Source organism: Leptodactylus fuscus, chromosome 5 (assembly GCF_031893055.1).
Source record: "Leptodactylus fuscus isolate aLepFus1 chromosome 5, aLepFus1.hap2, whole genome shotgun sequence".
NCBI classification, from domain to species: Eukaryota; Metazoa; Chordata; class Amphibia; order Anura; family Leptodactylidae; genus Leptodactylus; species Leptodactylus fuscus.
In genome coordinates, this window is record NC_134269.1 from 86,058,615 (window position 1) to 86,083,356 (window position 24,742).

Sequence of the window (24,742 nt, forward strand, 5' to 3'; positions counted from 1 at the left end):
GATTCTGGCTAATCCCATCCACACATTGCAGAAAAAAATGTAGCAAAAAAGTTGTGTTTTCAAAACCACACACATTTTTGAAAAACGCAATATGTCAGCTATACCTACAGATACGTTGGTGTTTTCCCTATACGTTTAGGGAAGAAAATCCTCAGATAAAAACGCAATGAAAAACGCTATGAAAAAATGTGTTTTTTCCACACCATTTTTTAGCTGAGTTCTATAAAGTGACTTTAGCCTAAAGGGGTTTTCCGCCCTCAAATGAAGTTTTCATACTAATGACCTATCCATAGGTTAAGTATTCAGTATTTTATCTGTGGGGGTGCGACACCCAGTTATTCTGGCAGCCTCCAAGAGTCGGAAGTTGCTGCAGTGGATAGTGTGTAGGCAGCATTTATTTAAGTTATAGGAGCGGAGCTACAGCCCAGTCCACTATATAGTGGTGGTTCCTACTGAATAGGAGCAGCCTGTAATGAAGAGGCTGAGCACTTTCCAGAGTATTGCAGTCCTTTAAATTAACGAATCAGTGGGAGCGGGGGCAGAATCAGACCCCACCATTATAACATTAACTCTCTGATGGAAAGATCATCAGTAGTAATGTCTCAGTATGCCAGAAAAGATGGGGAGGTTCCTGATTGCTCGCATGGGTACTTAAAAGCTTACCATTCCTTGCTTTCATTACATAAAAGTAGGGGCAGATGGTAATGGTAATACTACTGTTCTGAGGTTTGCTTACATGTTAAGGAGACATATCAATTAATCTTAAAGGAAGTGGCGTAACTAGGAATGGCGGGGCCCCGTGGCAAACTTTTGACATGGGCCCCCCCCCCCATCCCAACTGACGCCGAAGACCTCGACTGACCCCCTCCTCCGCACTCTATTATGTCCCTTACTTACTTGCCCCTGCACACAGTATTAACCCCAATAGTGTCCCCTGCACACACAGTATTAACCCCAATAATGTCCCCTGCACACACAGTATTAACCCCAATAGTGTCCCCTGCACACACAGTGTTAACCCCTATAGTGTCCCCTGCACACACAGTGTTAACCTCTATAGTGTCCCCTGCACACACAGTGTTAACCCCTATAGTGTCCCCTGCACACACAGTGTTAACCCCTATAGTGTCCCCTGCACACACAGTGTTAACCCCTATAGTGTCCCCTGCACACACAGTGTTAACCCCTATAGTGTCCCCTGCACACACAGTGTTAACCCCTATAGTGTCCCCTGCACACACAGTGTTAACCCCTATAGTGTCCCCTGCACACACAGTGTTAACCCCTATAGTGTCCCCTGCACACACAGTGTTAACCCCTATAGTGTCCCCTGCACACACAGTGTTAACCCCTATAGTGTCCCCTGCACACACAGTGTTAATCCCTATAGTGTCCCCTGCACACACAGTGTTAACCCCTATAGTGTCCCCTGCACACACAGTGTTAACCCCTATAGTGTCCCCTGCACACACAGTGTTAACCCCTATAGTGTCCCCTGCACACACAGTGTTAACCCCTATAGTGTCCCCTGCACACACAGTGTTAACCCCTATAGTGTCCCCTGCACACACAGTGTTAACCCCTATAGTGTCCCCTACACACACAGTGTTAACCCCTATAGTGTCCCCTACACACACAGTGTTAACCCCTATAGTGTCCCCTACACACACAGTGTTAACCCCTATAGTGTCCCCTGCACACACAGTGTTAACCCCAATAGTGTCCCTCTGTGGACACCCATAAACAATTATTATACTCTGGGGTCTTTTCAGACCCCAGAGTATAATAATCGGAGACTAAATCGGGAATAAAAACATTAAAAAAAAACCCCACTGTTGCTTCTTACCTGTTCCCCGGCTCCTGTGCTGTGCTGTCCTCCTCTCGCGTCCTTCGTTAATGACGTCGGACGTCACATGACCCGGGAAGCATGCCGGGTTCATGTGACGTCAGAGACGTCAGACAGCAGTAGGACGGAGGCCTGGTAGGATCGCGGAGAGGTAAGTAACAGTTTTTTATGTTTATTACCTCTCCCGATCCGCCGGTCATTATACTCGGGGGTCTGCAAAGACCCCCGAGTATAATGATAGCCTCTGTGGGGCCCGCGGTGTCACTTGCCAATCCCGGCCCAGCCAGGATCGGCAAGTGAATAGGGCCCGTAACTGCCTATTGAAAAAAACCGCAGCGGTAGCGGCTGTCACCGGGCCCCCTAATGGCCCGGGCCCTGTGGCAGCTGCTACTGCTGCTACCACGGTAGTTACGCCCCTGCTTAAAGGGGTTTTATGGGCTTATCAGTTGAAGATACCTGGAACCTCCTCCAATCAACTACTTGAAGAGACTACAGCATTTGGGTAAGTGCTGAGGCTCTTCATAGGAAACCTAGTACAGAACTGTGCATTGTATAGTGGCTGTGCTTGGTATGACAGCTCAGCCCCATTTACTTGAATGGAACTGAAATGTGGATAGGCGTTGTGACTGATGAACATGACATCACATGGTCTGTGACGGGGAAGTTGCGCTCTGGGATGCAATTAAATAAAATATATTCATTTAGCTAATGAAGATATACATTAGATGAAGAGAAGTGGCCATAGATGATCACAAGCTCTACTACATAGCCATTGTTATGGTCACTAACACTTAGCACTTTAAAGAGGACCTTTCATTTCCTCAAATTTCTTAAACTTTACATATCTTTCAATAGCCACTTCTTGGCTGAATTCCCTTCAGTGTTTTTATGCTCTCTGTCCACTGCTCACGTTTCACCAATATCACTGTACTACCCAGTGGGCAGTCATTTGGCAGGTGAGAATGCCCCCTTAGCAGTAGAAGACAGTACAAGTTTACCTTCAGTTGGGTAGCCTTCGCTGTCTAGCACCCGCATACTTGAGGTTTAAGGTCCCCGTCAAACTGTAGTTTTTAAAATGTAAAGATATGGCATTTCTGTAATATTCACCTACTTGCTCTTCCACTATGTGTATACACCACAAATATGGAGTAATAAATTGCCTTCTTTCTAATTTCTCCAGAGTGGACAATGCAGAAGATCCAGTGTATGAAAGTTTAGAGGAGTTTCATGTATTTGTCCTGGCTCATGTATTAAGACGGCCTATTGTTGTGGTTGCTGATACAATGCTTCGGGACTCGGGGGGAGAAGGTAAGAATTAGTTTAGTAGACTTGTAATACATACGATATTTTAAGTGCATTTCCATAATGATTGTCTGAATGTTTCCTCCTGTATTACATTTTTAAACCAAATGCTGTTTTATTTTTTTATGTGATTTTGCATGACTATCTACAGTATGTATCACTGTTTATTCAGATTATTTTCAGGCTTCTATTATCTCAGCAGGGCAGCTTCACTTATTTATCTACACTGATTTATTTACTTACAATCTCTTTTGAGTTTTCTTTTGACAGATTTATTCCACAAAATATTATTTAGGCTGTAATACCATAAGTATCTGTGTAGCCACTGAACATGAAAATCACTGGCACATTTTGGCTAAGAACCAGGCTGGAAACGCCACGCTAAAGTGCTGCGGGAACAACCGCAGCGGGAACGCATCACGGTTCTTCCCACAGTGCTAACAGAGTCCACATAGTTTTCCGCAAATCGCGGCATTTCTGGCCCGTGGGACCCCAGCCTTCCATTGGAGAGTACCATCAGCAATATTAGAGCAGAAATTACAGTTTCAGCATACTGACACTTTGTACAAGGTCCTACAACATTGGGCTTCAACTGTAGCTTGTTTGTAGGAAATGTTTTAATGATGAACTTCAGTTTAGTAAATTTTATTTAATGTTTTATTTTATTTGCTTTTTTATTGATTTCATATCGTTTTTTCTGCATTCATTTTTTAGGTTTGCCTAAAGGGAATCTACCACCACCAACATGCTGTTGTAATAGTTATTAGTGACATAGTGAACATACATTATATGTGTGTAAGTGCAGACTTCCTGCCAAGACGCAAAATGATCAGTCCTGTGCACCTGGGATATGTTTGCTTCTTCCAGAGCTCCTGTTTATGCCTGTGATTGTGACCCAGCAATGCTCCTAACATAAGGAATGAAAGGTCTTGATGTGTGACAAACACAGGAGAAAACATAGGCAGCCATTTGCAGACTGACAAAGGCTAAGGCCCTACATAGAGAAACGCAGCTAAAAAACACTGGAAAAAACTGCAGCTGAAGCACATCACGTTTTTTTCTGCAGAATTTTTCATTGCGTTTTTTTGCTGCAGATTTTGTTTCATTATTGAGCTAATAAGGAAAGCGTCAGCATTTCCACAGGTATAACTGACATGCTGTGATTTTCAAAGACGATTTTTGAAAACACAGCTTATCTGCAACCGATTTTATTTTTTCTGCGATGTGTGGATAGGATTAGACAGAGTTTCATTCCCTTTGCAGGTACTGTAAAACGCAGCCCTTTTTTTCCGCCGCGGCAAAACACTACGTTTTCACAAGATGGGGCTTTAGTCTAAAAAAAAAAAAAAATTTCCATTAAGATTGCACTTTAACACAAAAGCATATCACTATGACACTAACAGACCCTACAAAAGCATAAAACTGATTCAGAAGCAATTTTGGTGGTGGTAGACTCCATGTAAAGACTCTGTATGTACATTATACTACTTTGACAGTGGATGAAAAAATGAAAATTTATATATATATATATATATATATATATATATATATATATATATACCCTGTATATACATACTGTACATATAGCGTATACACTCGAAAATAAGACCTGAATATAAGCCGAGGCCCCTAATTTTACCGCAAAAAACTGGGAAACCTTAGTCTTGAGTATAAGCCGGGGGGGGGGGGGGGGAGGGCGAATGCAGCAGCCACTGGGAAATTTCAAAAATTAAATTCAAATATATATATATATATATATATATATATATATATATATATATATATATATATATATATATATTTGTTTATATGTAAAATATGGATGGCATTTTGTTATTTGAAGGCAGAATTAGATAGACATTTGTCCTTGAAAACTGACCATTTGTGATATATCTGAGATGGCAGTGCTTGAGGTTATTCACTGGAGTTTTCTGTTTGTGCTTCGATTTCAATTCCCTGTTTCCTACAAATTGGGTTTAGTAAAGCATTGAGATTTCCATTAGGCTTGTTGTTTTCAGAGATGTTTAGACCTAAAAACTCTCCTTTATTGATGTACTTTCTGTCTGATGTACCTCTGCACATGACTTCTGATGTATGTAAGCTGCCTTTATGGTACATCATTTGTAAATATATTATTGCTTAGTAAAATCTAATTTGTTTAGATTTTTTTGTATTCTATTTGTAATGTGCATTATGTTTTCCAGCCTTTGCACCTATCCCATTTGGAGGAATTTACTTGCCCCTTGAAGTACCACCTAACAGATGTCATTGCTCACCTCTGGTCTTGGCGTATGATCAAGCTCATTTCTCAGCACTGGTTTCTATGGAGCAGAAAGACCAACAACGTGAACAAGGTTGGCTAACACAGTACATTACGTAAATATTCCGAAGTAAAACACAACATAACAGGGGGCGTTCACACTACCTTTGGTGTCCAACAGCAGTGTCCGTAGCTACTGTTTTTTCAAGATAGTTGCTGTCCGTTATGATAGGTGTCTGTTTTTTGTTTGTTTTTTTTTGTTTGTTTTTTTTAAATGGAAACCTGTGTGGACACCAATGGTAGTGTGAACCCTACCTTACAGTGTGATATTTTAGGTTAGATGACATCAAAGTTACTTTTATTCAATAAGCATAATGATAAAATATAAAAGGAAAACATGTATTGTACAATCTATATAGTATGATATATACAGCATAGGTAGCGATACCAAAACATATACAATAAATTGTATTAACCAAGACATTAATGTTCCTTAAAGCTAAAAATTACAAGATGAATAAAGTTTACTTAGGCAGTTACTTATGAAACAGTAAGGCTCAGCTATTCTTCTAAGTCCAGTGGTCGGGAATGGTGAGAGCCACGGCCTCTTCTATGCTTATTGTGGGCAGGGGTCACAGAATCCCTCTCGAGGCAGAGCTGGTACCCACATCTGTTGGACATTTTATGGCATATCCTGTAGATTTCCCATAAATGTTCAAGATGGAAATATCCCTTTCAAGGTGTCATGTGTGTTCAGTGTGTAACTAATAACCCCTACATCTTGTACGTTGTTTACAGGTGATTTTGGTGGTGGCCAACTCACTATAACTTGAAGGCTTGGTTCATATTTGCATTGGTAATCCATTCGGGGAGACACATGGGGACCCCCGAACGGAATACCAAACGCAGATGGCAAGCGGTGTGCAGTGAAAGCACACGGATCCCCATAGACTATAATGGGGTCCGTGTGCTTTCTGTGAGATCTCCGCACAAGTCATGCGGACAGGAAAGTAGATTGTGAAGTACTTTCAGGTCTGCATCATTCCTGCGGGCAGTGCATGGAGAGCACACAACACCATATGTGGCTGTTTATGTGAAAAGGGCCCACACTGTCGATATGGAGTTCTTGGTATCATTGTAACGTTTATGGTGTAACATTGTCCGAAACAGCAAAAAAAATTTTATTGAAAGCACAATTGACATATTTTTAAATAAAATTTTTGCATAAAACAAAATTGTGATTTTTTTTTTACCCAAATATGTTTTGGACTATTTTCTCTATAATTAGTATCGACGATCTGGGCCCTTTTCACGTAAACAGCCACATATAGTCTATGAGGTCTGTGTGCTTTCACTGCACACCGCTTGCCATCTGCGTTTGGTATTCTGTTCGGGGGGGGGGGGGTGTCACCATGCAGATTTCCCCCAAATGAATTACCAACGCAGATGTGAACGAGGCCTAAGTCTGAGGTTTTCTCTGAGGACTCTCTTCCCATATTTTACTTTTAGGCAAGGGTTTTTCCGCAGATATAATTGATGTGCTACTTGAAGTACTTTTCTCCCCGTATGATTCATGTGGACACTGAGCAGAAACCACACAGACCCCATCATAGTCTATGGGGTCCGTGTGATTTTTCAGCTAACTGCTTTTTAATGCGTATAGGTTTCTGTTCAGGGGGCCCCCAAGCGGACTTCCCGAATGGAATACCGAACTAGATCTGTCAATTTTACTCCTATGAATGTAAACAAGAATATTCTCATTCATTGACTATCTAATATCTTGAGAATATTGAGGAGCTGAAACAAAATCTTTAAGTTTAGCAATTATTAAACTTCCAGATACTGACCTAGTTCTTTAGTGTTGTCACTGTGCAGTATGTAAATCTATATAGTGAATAGTGTTTAGTATTGTCTTCCCTGTGGAGATTATTTGATGTACTTTGAAGAGAACGTTTAAGTTTAGCGGAGCTTGTAAATAAGTTATCAGCTGTCACCTATTTTATTTTCGCAAAATTATCAAAAACAACTTTTTTACCTGATTCTGTCACTTGAGATCTTAAGTTGTGATATAATCGCTATAAGCAAATTATGTAACAATGTATTGGAATGGTTTTGAAAGAACATTACAAAATAGACAGATGGGAATGTTTTTGAAATCCCCATGAGGTCAATTAGCCTGATAAGTCTTCTATTTCTCCATAATTGTATGTATTTAACAGAATGTGGTTATTCATCGTAGTGGATATAAAAAGCCCTAGCATTTAAGCAGTAAAAAACATGCAATGATTTTATTTTATATTTGCAAAACATATTTACGTAGCTAGGTAGATGTTAAAAACTTCCTGCCTAAATGATCACAGTTTGTGTCTCATTACAGCAAAGTACAAACTATAATGTCATCGCAATTACGTATGTACTGTCACTAGCAGGCGCTTACTACAACCAACTCCTATCTCAGGTATTTAAATGGGTTGCCTGAGATAGAATTGGGGCAGAATGGTGTAAATTAACAAAATCAGCATTACTTAAAGGGGTTATCCAGCTTCCAAAAATTATCTGCAAATACGTCTACAGCAGTGCAAAATACTCACTGTTTCCTTTTGCACCCTTTTCTTGGTTTTATTTTACTTGAGACTCCTTGTATCACTGTTATATACATGCAGTGAATCTGTAAAGAAACTACATTTCCCATAATCCCTCTGCCTGCTCTCACTCTCTCTGTTTGCTGCTCACAGGAGGTGGGGGGAGTGAACTTGAAGGAAACATCACAGGACATGTGAGCTCAGATGTGGGAGTGATATATGATCTGTGATTACATTGCAGGGGAGAGTGGAGAAGGGAGGGGTGCACAGAGAGTGATGAATCATGGTAAATGTAGTTAGTTCACAGATTCACTGCATGTAAGTGAGTGTGATACAAGGAGTCTCAAGTGAAATAAAGTCAAGAAAAGGCTGCACAAGGAAACAGTGAGGATTTAGTAGGATAACCCCTTTTAAGGCTAAGGTCCCATGTTGCAGAAACACAGCTTTTTTTTTGTTGCAGATTTTGTTGCAGTTTTTTGAGCCAAATTTAAGAGTGGCTACAAAAGGAATGGGAAATTATATAGGAAGTTCTTTTACGTCTACCTTTTGCTTAATCCACTTCTTGCTTTGGCTCAAAAAACCGCAACAAGATCTGCAACAAAAAAAGCTGCATTTCCGCAATGTGGGGACTCTGCCTAAAGCTAAGTCCTCACATTGTGGAAATGCATCTTTTTTTGTTGTAGATTTTTGTTGCAGTATTTTGAGTCAAAGCCTGGAGTGGATTGAGCAGAAGTAGAAGATATATATATATATATATATATATATATATATATATATATATATATATATATATATATATATATATATATATATATATGCCATTCCTCTTGTAGCCATTCTTGGCTTTGGGTCAAAAACCGCAGCAAAATCTGCAACAAAAAAAGATGCATTTCCGCAACGTGGGGCCTTAGCCTAAAAGTTGAATTCCCATTGCTTCTCCATTGCTTCTGGCAGGTGTTTATATATAGGGCTGCAGAAGTAGCCTTATGTTGACAGCACATGACCTCTGCAGCCAGTCATTGATCCAAGAGGGTTCAGACAGGCAGTTGTGCACTGCAATACAGGGTATTATACAGATGATTGGAATATCACACAGTCACCATAGTGAGACAAAAGAAAATAATAAATGAATCAAACTTTATTTTTAAAAAGTTTAAGTGCAGTGTCAGTGAAAAATACGACTTGTCCAGAAAAAAAAAACAGTCCTTTTGAAATGATATAAAAATGGTTTTTATTCTGTGTTAACCCTGGGAAATATAACTTGTCATGCAAGAAAAAAATTCCTGGCTATGTTAGTGGCTAAAAAAAACAAAAAAAAAAGGTTATGGCACTGAAAATGCAGTGTTAAAAAAAATTGCATTATGGATATTTATGTCATCAACAGGACAAGCTGTGGCCAACATACCAGCTATTGACTTCACAGATGTGGCTTCCTCATCAGGAGGAGCTGCGGTCTAGGCAAGCTTTTGCCATACATACAGTCCATTATAGGCTACAGATGCTTTTTCCAGCATAGACTTGGAGTAACCTACCAATAGATTTCGATTACAGTTCATATGGCCTTCCTCTAAGTAACCTTCATGGTGTAAGTTACTGATGGCATGAGGAGGGTATGTTGTTGTTCCATTATACGGTCCCCATAATTTCGGCATAGGTTTTTTCTGTGTCTCCTGCTAATTGTATAAGACGTGAATGCGGGAAGACAGCTGCATCTCTATGATTAGAGTAATCACGGCTCTGGCAACTTTTTTTTTCCTCTTTTTGAATATGCAAGAGATTAAAGAAGAAAAGCTTCCTCATAGCTGGAAGTTGTTGACAGACGTTTGAAGCCTCCCTGGAAGTGGTTCTTGTTTACGATTAGCTGTGAAATGTGTCAAAAAATAGTGAAGATATGAAAGAGTTGTAGTCTTTATTAAGCTATCTTTTCACCAGAGATGTCTGGGTAATCATCATCTTCTGAGATCATACACAATGATAAATTGTATCCGGTGGGGCACTAGGTAGAACGAATGCTTTTTCAATCAGATAGTGTTTATTTAAAACATATTGCCGGTTATAAACAACTTTTAACAAATGAATAGTACAGGTGAATATAAAGTTTTTGCAATATATCTTTATTAAGGATATATTTTCCTTCCCCACTTATTAAGCTGCTCTTCTCCTTTTCTTTAATCACAATGTTTAAGTAAAGTCCGCCTTTGTATCCAACCTCACATGCAGAACTCTATGGAGAAGGGAGGGCAGGTGATGAGGATGTTGCCTGATGGTTATTAGATTTATTGCCTCATACTGTGGTGTGATAAAGTCTTATATGGGTGGTATGGCAGTATCAGGAGAGCTCTCCCTCACTCAGAGTAGCAGTGTTGTAGGTGTAACAGCAGTCATTTTCTTTTCCAGCAGCCTCATCCTCCCACTTCCCTTTTTCATTGACTTGTATGTAGAAAGTAACTGAGCCTGAAAAGTGGAGAAAGAAACAGATCCCTTTAATAAGATATATTACAAAGTTTCTTATATTCACCTGCACTATTCATTTATACAAAGTGGTTTATAACTGGAGGTATGCATTAAGACTTTGATTAGATATATGTTATGTCATACATTACTTCTAGTCTGAGCAATCTAGAAACTAGTGTGTGCCCCAGTATTTTTTAATTTTCTTAATGTATTTAGAACCTAAATATTATAGAGTGCTGTAAAGAGGTCACCATCATTCACATCTGTCCCTGTCCCCATCGGGCTCACAAACACAGGAAAGACTTATAAATAGAGATGAGCAAGTAGTATTCGATCGAGTAGGTATTCGATCGAATATTATGGTATTCAAAATACTCGTACTCGATCGAGTACCACTCGCTATTCGAATGGAAAAGTTCGATGCAGAACCAGCATTGATTGGCCGAATGCTATACAGTCGGCCAATCAACGCTGGTTCTTCTCCTACCTTTAGAAGTCTTCTCCGTGCAGCTTCCCCGCGGCATCTTCCGGCCCTGAATTCACTCTGCCAGGCATCGGGCCTGGGCATAGCCGACTGCGCATGCCCCCTTGTAGTGCGGACATGCGCAGTCCGCTCTGTCCAGGCCCGATGCCTGGTAGAGTGAATTCAGAGCCGGAAGATGCCGCGGGGACGCTGCACGGAGAAGACTTCTCGGAGGATCCAGCCCGACCCTCACTCGTGGACTTGGTAAGTGTAATTTGATCGAATGTTTCCTACCCCTGAAACAAGCATTTTCCCCCCATAGAGTATAATAGGGTTCGATATTCGATTCGAGTAGTCGAATATTGAGGGGCTACTCGAAACGAATATCGAACCTCGAACATTTTACTGTTCGCTTATCTCTACTTACAAAGTTCCATGCAAATGTTGCTTGGTCCTTGGTTTGATCTGAACTCAGGACCCAAACACTGAGAGGCAATAGCGATACCATCCAAAGGAAGGAGGGGATGCAGCTTCAGTTTGTCATTTATTGATTCAGGATAATGGGATAAGATGTGTTGAGTGCAAGTGGGGAGACCTCTAAGCAAGTGTGCATTTTTTAAGTTTGGGTTTTTTTCTAGTTTTTTTTTTTTCTTGTTTTATACAATAGGATATACAGGGTAAACAAGAAATAATGGAGATCATACAAGATCCTATGATGGTACATATAATTCAAAAGCCTGTTTAAGGCTAAGGCCCCATGTAGTGAAGTGCAGCAAAAACGCATCAGGCTTTTTTCATTGCGATTTCATTTTCCTCTGTGTACTTTCTGCTCCTATTATACCTGTACGGAAAACGCCAGCATTGCCGCAGGTATAATTGACATGTTGCGATTTTCAAACATGCAGCTTTTCCACTGCAGATTTTTTTCTGCAATGTGTGGTTGGGATTAGAATCCCATCCATTTTGCAGGTACAGTAAAATGCAGCGTTTTTGCAATGTGGGGCTTTAGCCTAAAGGGAATCTGGCACATTAGAAATTTTGTCCAAATTGTAGTCAGCTGGTTACAGAGTGCAAGGGTTTGAGCTTTATGGAGTGCTATATGGATTTGTGGGAGAAAATTCAGTAGAACCTATCAGTGACAGACTCCCCTCTGACTGTTGTCAATCTGATAGGTCCGCCTCCCTTACTTGTCAGCATTGAAAGAGCAGACATTTCAATAGATGAATGGTTATACTGAATCTCCTCCCATATATAAATCCGCTCAGCTCCTTCTGCTCTGTACCTTGCTACCTTCAGATTGTACTGCATTGCGAGAATTTCAGGTGAACGTGATGTGGTTCAGTCACTTTAGAATGTAATGTATAGCTTTGTCATGCACCCGTTTTTCTAACATGTTGTATATTCCAGCATTTTTGAGGTTATTAATTAACTGCTACTTATTTATTTATATCCTGTTGCTTTTCTTAGCAATAACACATCCCATGGTGGTTTACAGAGATTGCCGTCACTCATAACAATTCCTGTTCCTAGGGGGATAACAACTTAATTTTTCCTTTATTACATGCAAATACACATTAGGGCACAAATCATATAAAGTTGATTAACCTACAGCCATGTATTGGAGTGTGGTAGGAGAAATGCCCCAGTGCTACAAGCCCAAAGTGTAACCACCGAGCCACCAAGGTCATTTAAAGTGAGGATCTTTTTGAGGAAAATGCCATAAATGTATTTGGTGGAAAACCCTTCTAAGCTTTAATAATTCGTCTTTTTTGTTGACTTTGTAATTTTCCCTTCTTTTACTATAAATGTTTGTTTGCATCATTACCTATGAGTATATCATACATGACGGTTATGCTGTGGATTCTCCATCTGGATTTGCAGGTGTAAAATATGCAGTTTATTAGTGGATGGAATTATATTATGTCCTGCATCACTTCAGTATTGCAAGGTCTGTTGGCCCATACTACTGCCTTGTATTGGACGGTATATGCAGTCACAGTCTTTAATCCTTCCAGATTTTACTGACAAATAGGTGGGGAGCGATATAGATGTTTACTTCCTGTAAGTCTGCATCATTAAGACACAAGCCAAATATTCAGAGAACATTTGTATTGATCGGACAAAAGTATACATGCCCATTGTGGAAATGGCCAGTAACGGAAATCAATGAATGTTACTGATCTGCTTATTATTTGTATCCAGATATAATATGAATTAATGTTGTCAGTTCTACATGACTTATTGCTATATCTGGTATACAACACAGTATTTCTAGATATATTATATTGAGTGTCTATCCTTAGGATAGATCATTGATAACAGATTAATAGGTTTAACACATGGGATCCCCACTGACCAACTGTGCCACCATTGCTATATGGAGAATAGAGTCAGAAGCACATAGGTCTGTCTCTGTGTAGTGGCCGTACTGACTTACTGCAGCTTAGTACCTATACAATCATGGGTGCTGAGCGGCAGTAAGTCACACAGCCACTACATAGAGAAGCAAACTATTTGTTTCTGGTTCTGTTTTCCATATGGCTGCCTTTTAAGGCTTAAACATTTTTAATGGCATTCCCCTTTTGCATAGATTTGGAGAATGGCATGCACTGACAGGTAATACATGCTTCAGGGCTTATGTTACCTGTACAGGGAAGGCCCTCTGGTGCCCATAGGTCTATAGCTTTGGCTGTGTCCTTTACTATGCAGGCATTGATACTGCCGATACAGGTTTCTTGAGGCATTGCACATCCATGTATGGCATATGTAAAACAAATGTTAAAAAAAAAAAAGCAGACACGTTTTGATATGATTGTCTTGCAATGTGGTTTATGACAACAGGATATTGGATTTTTGGGGTGCATATGGAAGTTCAAACTGCCACCTATATTAATACATAATTGCCCGATTGGAACAAGTTCTTGGGTGACAAACCCTTTAACTGAAATTTCTAGGTAATTGAAGAATTGAGTGAGGTATATGTATTACAAGTTATGAAATACATATACGTAATCCAATGGTCATCTGGTAATCATGAGATTACTTGATACCCGGTTAGAGTTTTGTGGAATAAAGCAGCAGGGTTTTGGGGTTTTTTTTTTAGATGAGAATGCGAGTAGTAGTTCTTTGGAGAGGAAACCTTTTTCATGAGTTTATTGGGAAACACTGGCCTAAACCAGTACGTGATGATTTTCTGTGTATACACCACTTAGGAATGTGCTGCATATTACTATAGTATATGAATTAAAATATATCCATAGGTGGTTAGATTCTAGAAAAATACAAGAAGATGGGTACAGTATCAGAATGTGCTACATATTAGTATAGTATATGAATTATAATACATCCATAGGTGCTTAGGTTCTGGAAAAATACAGAAAGATGGGTACAGTATCAGAAAAGATTATTAGACAAATGTTATTGTTTGTTTATATAATTAAGTTATAAAATTTCCCATGTACTTTCTGTATCAATTCCTCAAGGCTCTCTGCTTCTTGTCATTTGTTCTGCTTAATGACAGTGGACAAAAATCAGTCCATGATCATGTGATATACAGTCCATGGTTATGTGATGTACAGTCCATAGTCATGTGATGTACAGTCCATGGTCATGTGATATACAGTCCATAGTCATGTGATATACAGTCCATGGTCATGTGATGTACAGTCCATGGTCATGTGATATACAGTCCATAGTCATGTGATGTACAGTCCATGGTCATGTGATGTACAGTCCATGGTCATGTGATGTACAGTCCATGGTCATGTGATGTACAGTCCATGGTCATGTGATGTACAGTCCATGGTCATGTGATATACACACAGGTGCACAGCTGATTATAGTTACAGCACAGCAATGAGACATCTGCCTGGTAACAAGCTGTGTACCTGTGTGTATATCACATGACCATGGATTGAGGAATTGATACAAAAAGTATATGGGAAATTTGTATAACTTTTCATTATACAAACCATAATATTTCTCTCTTAATATTAGTCTGAAACTGGACACCCCTTTAACATATATGCATGCCTCTGACTTTTTCTTGAAATCGCCATAGGGTTTCACTGTTTAAACAAAAAAAAAAAATGACAAGAAAACAAAAACTATATACGTTTGACACCATGGAATAGAAAAGCATAGAATACTACTCTTTCCTCTTTTTATCTCTGATGTATATGCTTAATGTGGGATAATAACAAGAGGACAGCTGTAGTGAAGTCTGGAGAATTGGACACGTTCCTTCACCAATTGATACTGAATACTTGCTAGCAACATACTTATCTAAAGACTTTGGGATGGAGCCAGGCTGGAGATGCCTGAATATGAACCTGAGGATAGTGATATTAAAATGATTTAAACATTTATAATGTGTCATGGCTGAGCTCCAAACTGGCATATAAAGTGGTGACTCCATTTACAGTAAGTGTTATGTGCAGGAACCAAATATAGAACATGTACCAGCTAATAGAAAATGGCAAAACTGTTATCTATTACAGTACAAGTTGTGATCCTGAGGCTCAGATATATTATAGACTCAGTAATCATTGATAGAAAGTACTTTAGTATATGTAAACTTATTTTTTATACAAACCAGTATATACCGTGTTTTCCCAAAAATAAGACAGTGTCTTATATTAAATTGTCATCCTAAATATAGGACCTTCTTATTTTCGGGGTACGTCTTATGACAACTGGCAGTCATATCGGCACTTCCTTAGCGGAGCACCGGCATGACTGCCGGTTGTAGGTAGTGTAGGGGAGGGGGGGGAGGTATGCTACTTACCTTTCCCATCTTAGCAGCAGCGCTGGTGCTGCTGTTCGTCCCGGCAGCAGTGGGCGGAGCTTAGCAAGGCTTCCGGCGGTCGCACCAGAGAGCCTCTCTTAACTGGCTTTGTAGCCGGCTGGATGCTGTGCACTGTGCTCAGTGTGCACAGTAAAATCGGCTGTTGCCTTTGCTGTATGCCGGCTGCTGCCTCTGCCTCTGGGATGAGCTGGGAGAGCCGACTCCCCACAGCATATACACAGCGGGCATCTCCCAGCTCATCCTACAGCAGCAGGGACAGTGGATACAACAGCAGAGGCAGCAGCCGGCTTTCCTGTGCACACAGAGCACATTGCAGTGTTCAGCAGGCTGCAATGGTTTTTGATCATGCCTTATTTTCAGGGGGTGTCTTATATTAGGCAATTCAACAACCCCCCCCCCTCTTTTTTTGGCTCAAAAAAATGCAGCAAAATCTGCAACATAATAGCTACGTTTCTGCAACACGGCTCTTTATCCTCACACAGGCTTAGGCTGGTTGCAGACGACTGTCTGCTTTTCCATGGCCGTGAATTAAAGGCATGGGCGGCGTATAAGGGACACACAGATGTCACCTGTGTGCCGCCCATGCACTGGCCATGCTCCGCGGCCCCTTTCATTAAATGAATAGGAGCCACTGACACAAGGGATACAAAATAGGACAGAAATAGGACCTGTTCTATATTTTGTGGCCTGTACTGTTGGCCCACATATGTGACCATGTTAATCACAGTCATGTGCAAGGGTCCGTAGAAATCAATGGGTCAGTGTGCTATCCATGAAATACACGGATAGCACACTGAGCACGTCCACGGTTGTCTGAAAGGGGCCTAAGGAACACTTGGGCCTAATAGACAATGCTGACAATTTTATAACATTCTTTCAGACACATACATTCCCAAATATTGCTCCATGTAAATAGAGCTAAATGAATGCTGGTAGACTGGTCTGTAGTCCTCTAGTGTTGTCCCATTAAGTGGAGGCTTAGACAAATAACTCCCACTCTTTCCCTGTCCTGTGACCTCTGTACATGACCCAGAACACTATCCTTAGAAGTCAGTTGAAGTTTTCTTATATTCTGGTGCCCAAAGTGAAACTCTGGAACTGAGAATAAAAAAAATATATATATAATTGGATCAGGAGCCGAGTATTTTTCATCTGGAAACCATTACTGGAAACCATTGTATTAAAGACTTGCTGTTTGTGAAGAACAGGAATCCAGAATACTGCAGATATTGACCCCCCTCAAAGTAAAAATGGTCTCTTAGTCACATTTTCCTTTGAGGAGTCAAGTTAGGAGCTGAAGTTAAAAATCTAATTAGCATCTGACACTTGTCAAAGCCGCTACCCACACATGAGCGGAGCGGTACTGTGAGCCCTTTCTAAATCTCTCCAGTAAAATCCTGCAAATTGACAAGAAAGAAAGAAAAGGGTTCTCAACGATATTGATGCCTTTAGTGTTATGTAGCAGAGCATCGTCCTTGGAGGATGAGAAGCTAAAACTATTTGGCATTGTATGACTTCAATTTGCAGCACTAACTTAATTTTATTGAATATCAATAAAATATGATGGATATTCCAGCCAGATATCCAGACATGGCCTAAGTAGGAAAATAATATATCAATCGGTCTTTTAATAGATTCTTCTAGTCTGTTGTCTATGTGTTTGTTAGTTGGGTATGCGCACCATTAAGGGCTAATTCACGGCCATCAAAATAACTGACATGCACTATTATCATGAAAAGATAGTGACATGTGACTAGACCCATTGAAAAGCATGGGTTCTATAATGGCCATTTGACGGCTGTTTAGGAAATGGCCATTGTATGGTCATTTTTCACTGTCACGTGAGTAAGGGCTGCTTATGCATTAGCATGAACACACACACAGCCTTATTTTACGGATGTTAGGTCAGTGAAAAACAGCACTGCTGCATACATAGGGCCTAATGCCTCATGCACATGACAGAGTACGCAGTCTAGGGAAAGTTCCGATAGCCCATTCTGCCCTGCGGGCTATGGAACGTGTACTATACAGTGCAGTGGAAATGAATTTGAATGGAACCACCACTTTGAAATCAGTGTATCACAGAAAACACTTGGAACTCATTCTTGTGTCTTCCATTAAAAAATCTGAACCCCCTTGGTCGTGTGTATGAGGCCTTATCATTGTGTTTGAATGGAAAGTAAATGGCAACAAAAGGAAAAGGAGACAAAAGGAGAAGTGTCCCTACCTATAAGAGTTAACAATCTACATGAATACTGTTCACACTTTCATCGGGTTCTCCATCATTCGATGACTGTTTTGGAAATCATAGCGTGTCTGCAACGTATAATTTTTTGTCATCCACCCTGTAGTGACTGTAAAACGCCACTTTTTTTAACGTGATGTTTATGTCATGTGGGGCCCCAGCCTTAATGTTTCTCATTTCCTAAATGTTCCCATTGGTAGAAAGGCAGGCTAGAATTTAGTAGGAAACGTTCATGCCCTTCAACTTTGCAAATAGTCTACAGTAACTTGCCACATCCACTGTATATCCCAGGAAACTGAGGCCAGCCGCCATAAACTACTACAGTATACAAGTGCCATTGTGGACTTTCCAATTTAGTTATATATTTTCTATGCTTTACTCAGTTTATTCAGTTACCAGGCAGATAATAAGACTGTTATGAATGTGTATATGTAGAATATATATATATATATATATATATACACACACACACACACACACACACACACACACACACACACACACCAACTATTATACCAGGCTGATAATACGGCTGTTATACTGTATATGTGCATATGTAGACTATATACATAGCAACAACTATTGTTTTGAGTAGCATAAGCCCGATTGACAGTCTGGCGTTGACTTCTCAAGGCCTAATATCCATTACAATCATAAATGTATTTTGTATCGATTTGAAATCTATTATGGAAGAGAAACGTCCACTATCTGGAGCCAGTGCTCACTACTATGTCTCATCTTATGGCAGGCTACTATGTGAGCCGTGCTCAGAGCAAAATAGCTAGTTAGATGGCTGCAATAGTTACATGGGCATAAGTGGTTAGATCTAGCAGAGTAGTTAGGTACAGATGCATTAGAAATAGGTAGATGGTGATAGATACAGTAGAGAGATATACAGTAGATGTTCCTGTCGCTCAGTCTTGGGTGTGTTTCTGTGTTTATTGCATGTTTTGGCATTAGTTACCTTGTATTCCACAAGAGGTATGTTTTGGGATCATGATATAAGGAATTGGCATAACATTAATTAGTCGGAGTCTAAGCGATAGGAGATTACAAGACGTATCAGTGCACCTGGGAGATGTCGGGGGAGTTGGCACTTTCCTCTTGAGTCAGCAGCCACAATGATCGTCAGTATGGAGTGATCTCTATAGTGATGTGTGTTATGGCTGTAAACAACATGCCGTCATCTGAGCTCTGCTGCCATCTTGTGACACATTTTCTACTACACTAAAATCAGCCAAGTCCTTGTGAAACCATTTTAATAGTCTGGGGACTTTCTTTTCTAAAATGTGATAAAACATACATGCTAAAATGTGTTCCTTTATCATGAGGACAGATAGTAAATGAAAACGGGGCATTGTTTATTCTCCAGTATATATTCAGAGTACTGTTTTAGAGTTTTTGGGTTATAGATTGTTTCTTTAGTTCAGTTTTTTCATGAACGTCTACTTTTGTATGTTTTTTCCGCAGCGGTTATTCCGTTAACAGACTCTGAACACAAGCTTCTACCTTTGCACTTTGCAGTTGACCCTGGGAAGGACTGGGAATGGGGCAAGGATGATAATGACAACATTAAGCTGGCAAGGTAACATTCACTCTCATTGTTTGCAACTGTATATATACTAGTTATACCCGCATTTGCTGTGTGGGCGCAGCGGACTCGTGCAACACCAGTGCGCCGATGGACCTCGACCTTGCGCCCCGCCAGCCCACTACCGCTCCTCTCGCCCCTGGACTCTTCACTTTTTTCCTTACCCGCTCTCCCATTCGCTTGCTCCCGCCTTCCTCCCGAACCTGCGACTCCGGGCCCCTCCCCCCCCTTCCCACACCACCTCTGCCACCCTGTTCCTACATGCACACACCCTCCCTACCCTTCTGTCTACCCCTGCCAACCCCCGGTGCCCCGGCGGACTCACCTGTCCACACTGGGCTTCAGCGATGCCGCATTGTGCAGCTCTCGGCTGCTGGCATGCACGACTCCATATTGTTCATGTAAGTGTGCGGCCGGCTTGTGGCTGTATAGCTTCGCCCCCGCAGTGGCCTGGTCCAATCAGAGCCGCGCACCTGACGTGGTGACGTCATGTGAGGTCCTTCAGCCTACACGGACCGCAAATTTGGTGCCTGCGGTCGGCAAACCCGGCGATATACGTGGATTCTGAGGAGCCTATGTTTTTTTTCCGGTTGACAGTCTAGGTATGTACGAAATTTCATTGAAATCCGTTCAGCCGTTGCGGCGTGATAGTGGAACAAACATCCAAACACACAAACGTTCACATTTATAATATTAGTAAAGATAAGGATATATATATAAATATATATTAAAAAGGGTATAAAATGGTTAATCTTTGGCACAAATTAGGCCTTGGGGATGGTACCGCTCTTCTACCCCGCTACCCACATTTTCAACTATGGGGCAGGGATCAAGGTAGGAAAAGGCAAGACAGATTTACCATAACTTATTTTCTATAACTGTGTGCAGATAAAACGTTATAGCTGATGTTAAACTGACCCCTGGCTGGCATAGATTTCAGTTCTGACACACAGGACCCCTCCACGACTTGCTAGAGTTAAGAAGTCTCTTAATAGTTTGACGCATCTCATGCAAGTGGAGAAATTGATCAGGACTGCCATATGTTTTTATATTTTACTGGATGCCTCTATAAAGCATAGTATAGGTGATTGGTAGGAGCTTTCATAGTATATATGGCAAACATACATAGTAAAAGCAGTGTGAATGCCCCCCTGTACGTGCAATGGTATGAGTCTTGTATGAGCTTTTTTACATGAGCATTATACTACAACACATTCACATTCACTGGGTAAAACTCTGGTGCCCTAGTTCCTATCTTCAGCTGCAAAAGTATGCCTGAGTTATCATAAGGTACTTACGGTAATTGGTTTTTGGTCATTGTTATAATAATTTTTTTACCAAAATTAAGTAAAGACAAGTCTTAATAGTAACAGAACATTATTTTGCTCTATAGTTGTTGGTTTGTTTGTTTTTTTGTTTGTTTCTTAAATCATAAGTTACAAGTTCTCTCTAAAGGTTTTACTTTGTACTTGGCCATTAGTTTCTGGCACATGGTATTGTACCATGGTAGTCCTGAACAGATGACTAGTATGGAGGGTCAGTTTGGCCTCCCCTTCCTGCAGTTAGGTATTGAGGTCTTATACTAATGATAGGCCGTAAAAAAAAATCCTAAAAAAACTTTAACAACAATAGCCATTTCTTGTTTTCTCTATGATTCCCATTATGTTTTAATACACTCCTCAACACTGAAGTTGCAACACTAAGTCTTGGAATTTTGGAAATCACAGAATTGATAGACATGTTAATGATAAGCAAATGATAATTGAATGTAAATAAAATATTCAAAACATCGTAACTTGTTCAGTATTAAGTATGAGCGCAACAGCTGTGGTCTTGTTGAAAATGACTCCTGGGAGAAATGGCTTTATCACCAGTTCCACAACTAAATCAATGTAATGCCAAGCTGTGAGTGCACCTAAATGAGCACTAGAGGGGTCTGCCTATTGTACATTATACCACCCAACATCATAATCCCAGGAGTAGGACTGGTATGTCATGGTGTTGCCCAACTGGTCTCCAGACCAGTCTACAACTATCATTGCATCAGAGACAAACTGGGACTCATCACTGAAGAGATCAGACACTATTCCAGCCTTCATTGCCATCTTTCTTTGCATCATGATGGCCTTGAAGAATGAAGACTTGAGGTCGGTACAACACTTGCAGCTGGACATATGGCTCAGAGACCAATGTCGTACAAACACCCTTTGATAGTTTGTGTCAAATCTGTTTCCTGCCTTAAGCTTGGGGTGTATTGTCAAGTTTCACTTGCAGTACAGAATGGATCACTATGTGCCATTATTCCAATCAGACAATCTGTCTAGTCTGAAGTTTACTTCCGTACATCTCTTGCTGTCATACCCCCAACCACCAATACATACAACATTACACAGTTGCTGACCTCTCAGCCTGGGTGCGTAGTGATCTGCTGGAGTGATATACCAAGGTTTCTCAGTGTAAGGATTCTGTCCCTTTCATTTTTCACCACGTGACAATGTCTGATACTGTGATGAACAGAAAGCTTTGCACATCATCCCACACTTTCTGATTTTTGAAGTTTCATGTGGCTAACAAAACTTTGCTTTTAATCTGATTTTTGTGCCTCAACCACATGTCACAGATTGGCGCTAAGTGCTTGATTTGCATGACTTTGACTTTTTTTTTTCTTGGTGTTGCAGTATCAATGATGAGGAGTGTATGTTCTAGTAGGACAACCTCAATAAACCTATTTCCACTTGTATCATAAAAGAAGAGTTAGCTAAACCACCTAAGAACAAGGTAGATTTGCATTTCAATAGTGTGCCCTGCTGATGGCCTCTGGGAAAGACTTAAGCAGCGTTCACACATGATAGAATGTTTTTCACTTTTCTCCTTTTTAGGGAGAATGTTTATTACCAACTTCCAAAAGACGGATTTATTTAATAGTAGTATAAATATTTCCTATTCGGCGGTATAACCTGGTGTGAGTTGTACTAATGTCTGTAATGTTTCCTGCTGTCTTTCATATTCCCTGTACAGTTTAATTCTATCCCTGGAGGCCAAACTGAACCTTCTGCACAGCTACATGAATGTAACCTGGATACGCATACCCTCCGAGACACGGGTAAACCCTTGCTGAATACTTAACGCGTAGATTTCTCTGTATTCATTTCTTTTCTATTACTTAGAATTGTGTTAGTTTTATTATGCTATTTTTTTAATTCATGACTGAAGTGTTAATAGAGTTTGTAACTATGTAATAGTGAAGCCGTTCTCTACAGAGTATAAACTGAGCATTGATATGAGATCTGAAGAACAGTTATTATTTCTACAAGTGAGTTGCCAGTCCTTCAAGCTGAAAATAGGCAAAAAAGCGGAATAACTGTAGTCATAGGACATGTTGTGAAAACTACTCAACTGGGTCACAGCATCTCCAAAATGGCAGAATTGGTCCAGGGAAGGACAACCAGTGAACCAGCCAGAGTTGTGGACACCTAAAGCACATTGATGCGGTGGGGAGTGATGGCCAACCTGTCTGGTTCAGTCCCTACTAAAGCTGTAGCACAAAGTTAATGCTGACTACGATGTGAATGTGTCAGAAAGCATAGTACATAACAGCATGCTATGTATGGTACCTGCCACACTATATCAGGCAGGCAGTTTTATTGTGTTACCGGTCAGTGGTGATGTTTAATAACCTTTCATCTCCATCTATATCTCTATGTTAAAGATGTCTGTTACAGGTCAAGACATTAGCGTTATGGAGGAGAATTTCTCTTTGCGATAATTATTATCTTTCTAGTCTACAAATAAAGATCAGCCCCCTCTTGTAGAAATGCTTAACACCCTCAAAGCATTCTTCGAGTACTAAAATTGTCGGTTCAGGACAGCTACAATCACTTGACTCAGAATGCGGAAGACTTGAAGATAACGATTGATATTATTTTTTCACCAAGAGTTGTATTTGTTTCTCACCTGGTGGTGGCAGTATTGTTACAAAACCTCTACAGTGTAGCAGATGAAGCAACTGCAACTGATCCTTAAGCTCTGTATATGGATGCCTTTCAGATCAGAAAACATGAAGACTGACTTGTTCTATCATTTTTACTTAGCAATAAGGTTACCTTCCCTTAAGATGACCATCATACAGTACTTTACTATTGTGGAAGTCAAAAACCTGACAGATCTGAAGTAGATTTAGGATAACTGACGTTACTAAAACTATTTTATCGTATAGTGACTATGTATGCCTCAGTATGTTTCCGAAAAACATGAATACCCGTTACAGTAAAAATCCACTGATGTCATAGTTATACTCTTCACTCTGCCCAAAATGATAAATGTGTCACCAGGCTCATAACTATATGGGTTGTAAAGGTTGCAGCCGCCACCTTGCCCTGGGCCCTCAGAGAGTCCCAAAGGTCCCTCTACCTCCATAATGTATAACACATTTTGGAATGGCACGTGATGGGTAGTGGCCTCATATTTTGCATTGGTTCCCAGGAGCTATATAGTCATTTCTCTTGTTATCTCTATAAAGTTACTGTCTGTTTGCAGACCTGCACCATAACTTGTTTCCTGTAAGGACAACACTTCACCTAAGCAACCCATTGTCGGAACCAGTGGTCTATACTGACCGACATTGCGCTCTTTTTATGTGCTGTACCTGTAGGCAAATATCACTGATGCCCATAAATGTGTGATAGGGACCCAAATACCAGTACAGGAACTATGAGGAGTAAAAGGCTCAAGGATTTCTAACTGATGTTGTTGACAGAATTATTACCTTGAGATTACCCTTTAATATCTTTGCATGGATATTCATTTTTACCAATTTCCAAATTCTTAGCTCCTCTGCACATCCAGTTTCAGGCAGCACATTTGCAGGCCCCCCTACACACAGGCACCAAATGAGTGCAGTCTTTAGATGACCAGTTGAAGTCATCAGAGTACATACAATATAGTACAAAGCAGTGACAGCTGTCAGGAACTTCAGTCATATAATAACATGCAGCTTATGGAGAGTTATGTATATATGTAAACTATTCGGCCTCATCATGACTGTGGACTCAGTATACACAATTACAAGTAGTTACAGTATACACAATAATTGTTGGCTATTTACAGAGGTAAATTCACCTTTGGACTATATGTATTATTACTGTAGCTTTCTGTATGCGCTATTGTCATTTAATACATATCCTGTTGTTTTA

At 40.3% G+C, this 24,742-nt stretch overlaps 1 protein-coding gene across 3 annotated transcripts in view; it reads left to right on the forward strand.

Annotated features, from left to right (window-relative positions):
* Positions 1 to 24,742, forward strand: part of OTUD7A (OTU deubiquitinase 7A) — a 187,757-nt gene that overhangs the window by 160,758 nt on the left and 2,257 nt on the right. For all 3 annotated transcript variants that reach the window (XM_075273582.1, XM_075273583.1, XM_075273584.1), the window contains 4 exons: positions 3,027 to 3,154; positions 5,353 to 5,502; positions 19,430 to 19,544; positions 22,569 to 22,653. In XM_075273582.1, coding sequence (XP_075129683.1) covers positions 3,027 to 3,154; positions 5,353 to 5,502; positions 19,430 to 19,544; positions 22,569 to 22,653 — 478 coding nt within the window. The remainder of the gene's footprint in view (positions 1 to 3,026; positions 3,155 to 5,352; positions 5,503 to 19,429; positions 19,545 to 22,568; positions 22,654 to 24,742) is intronic.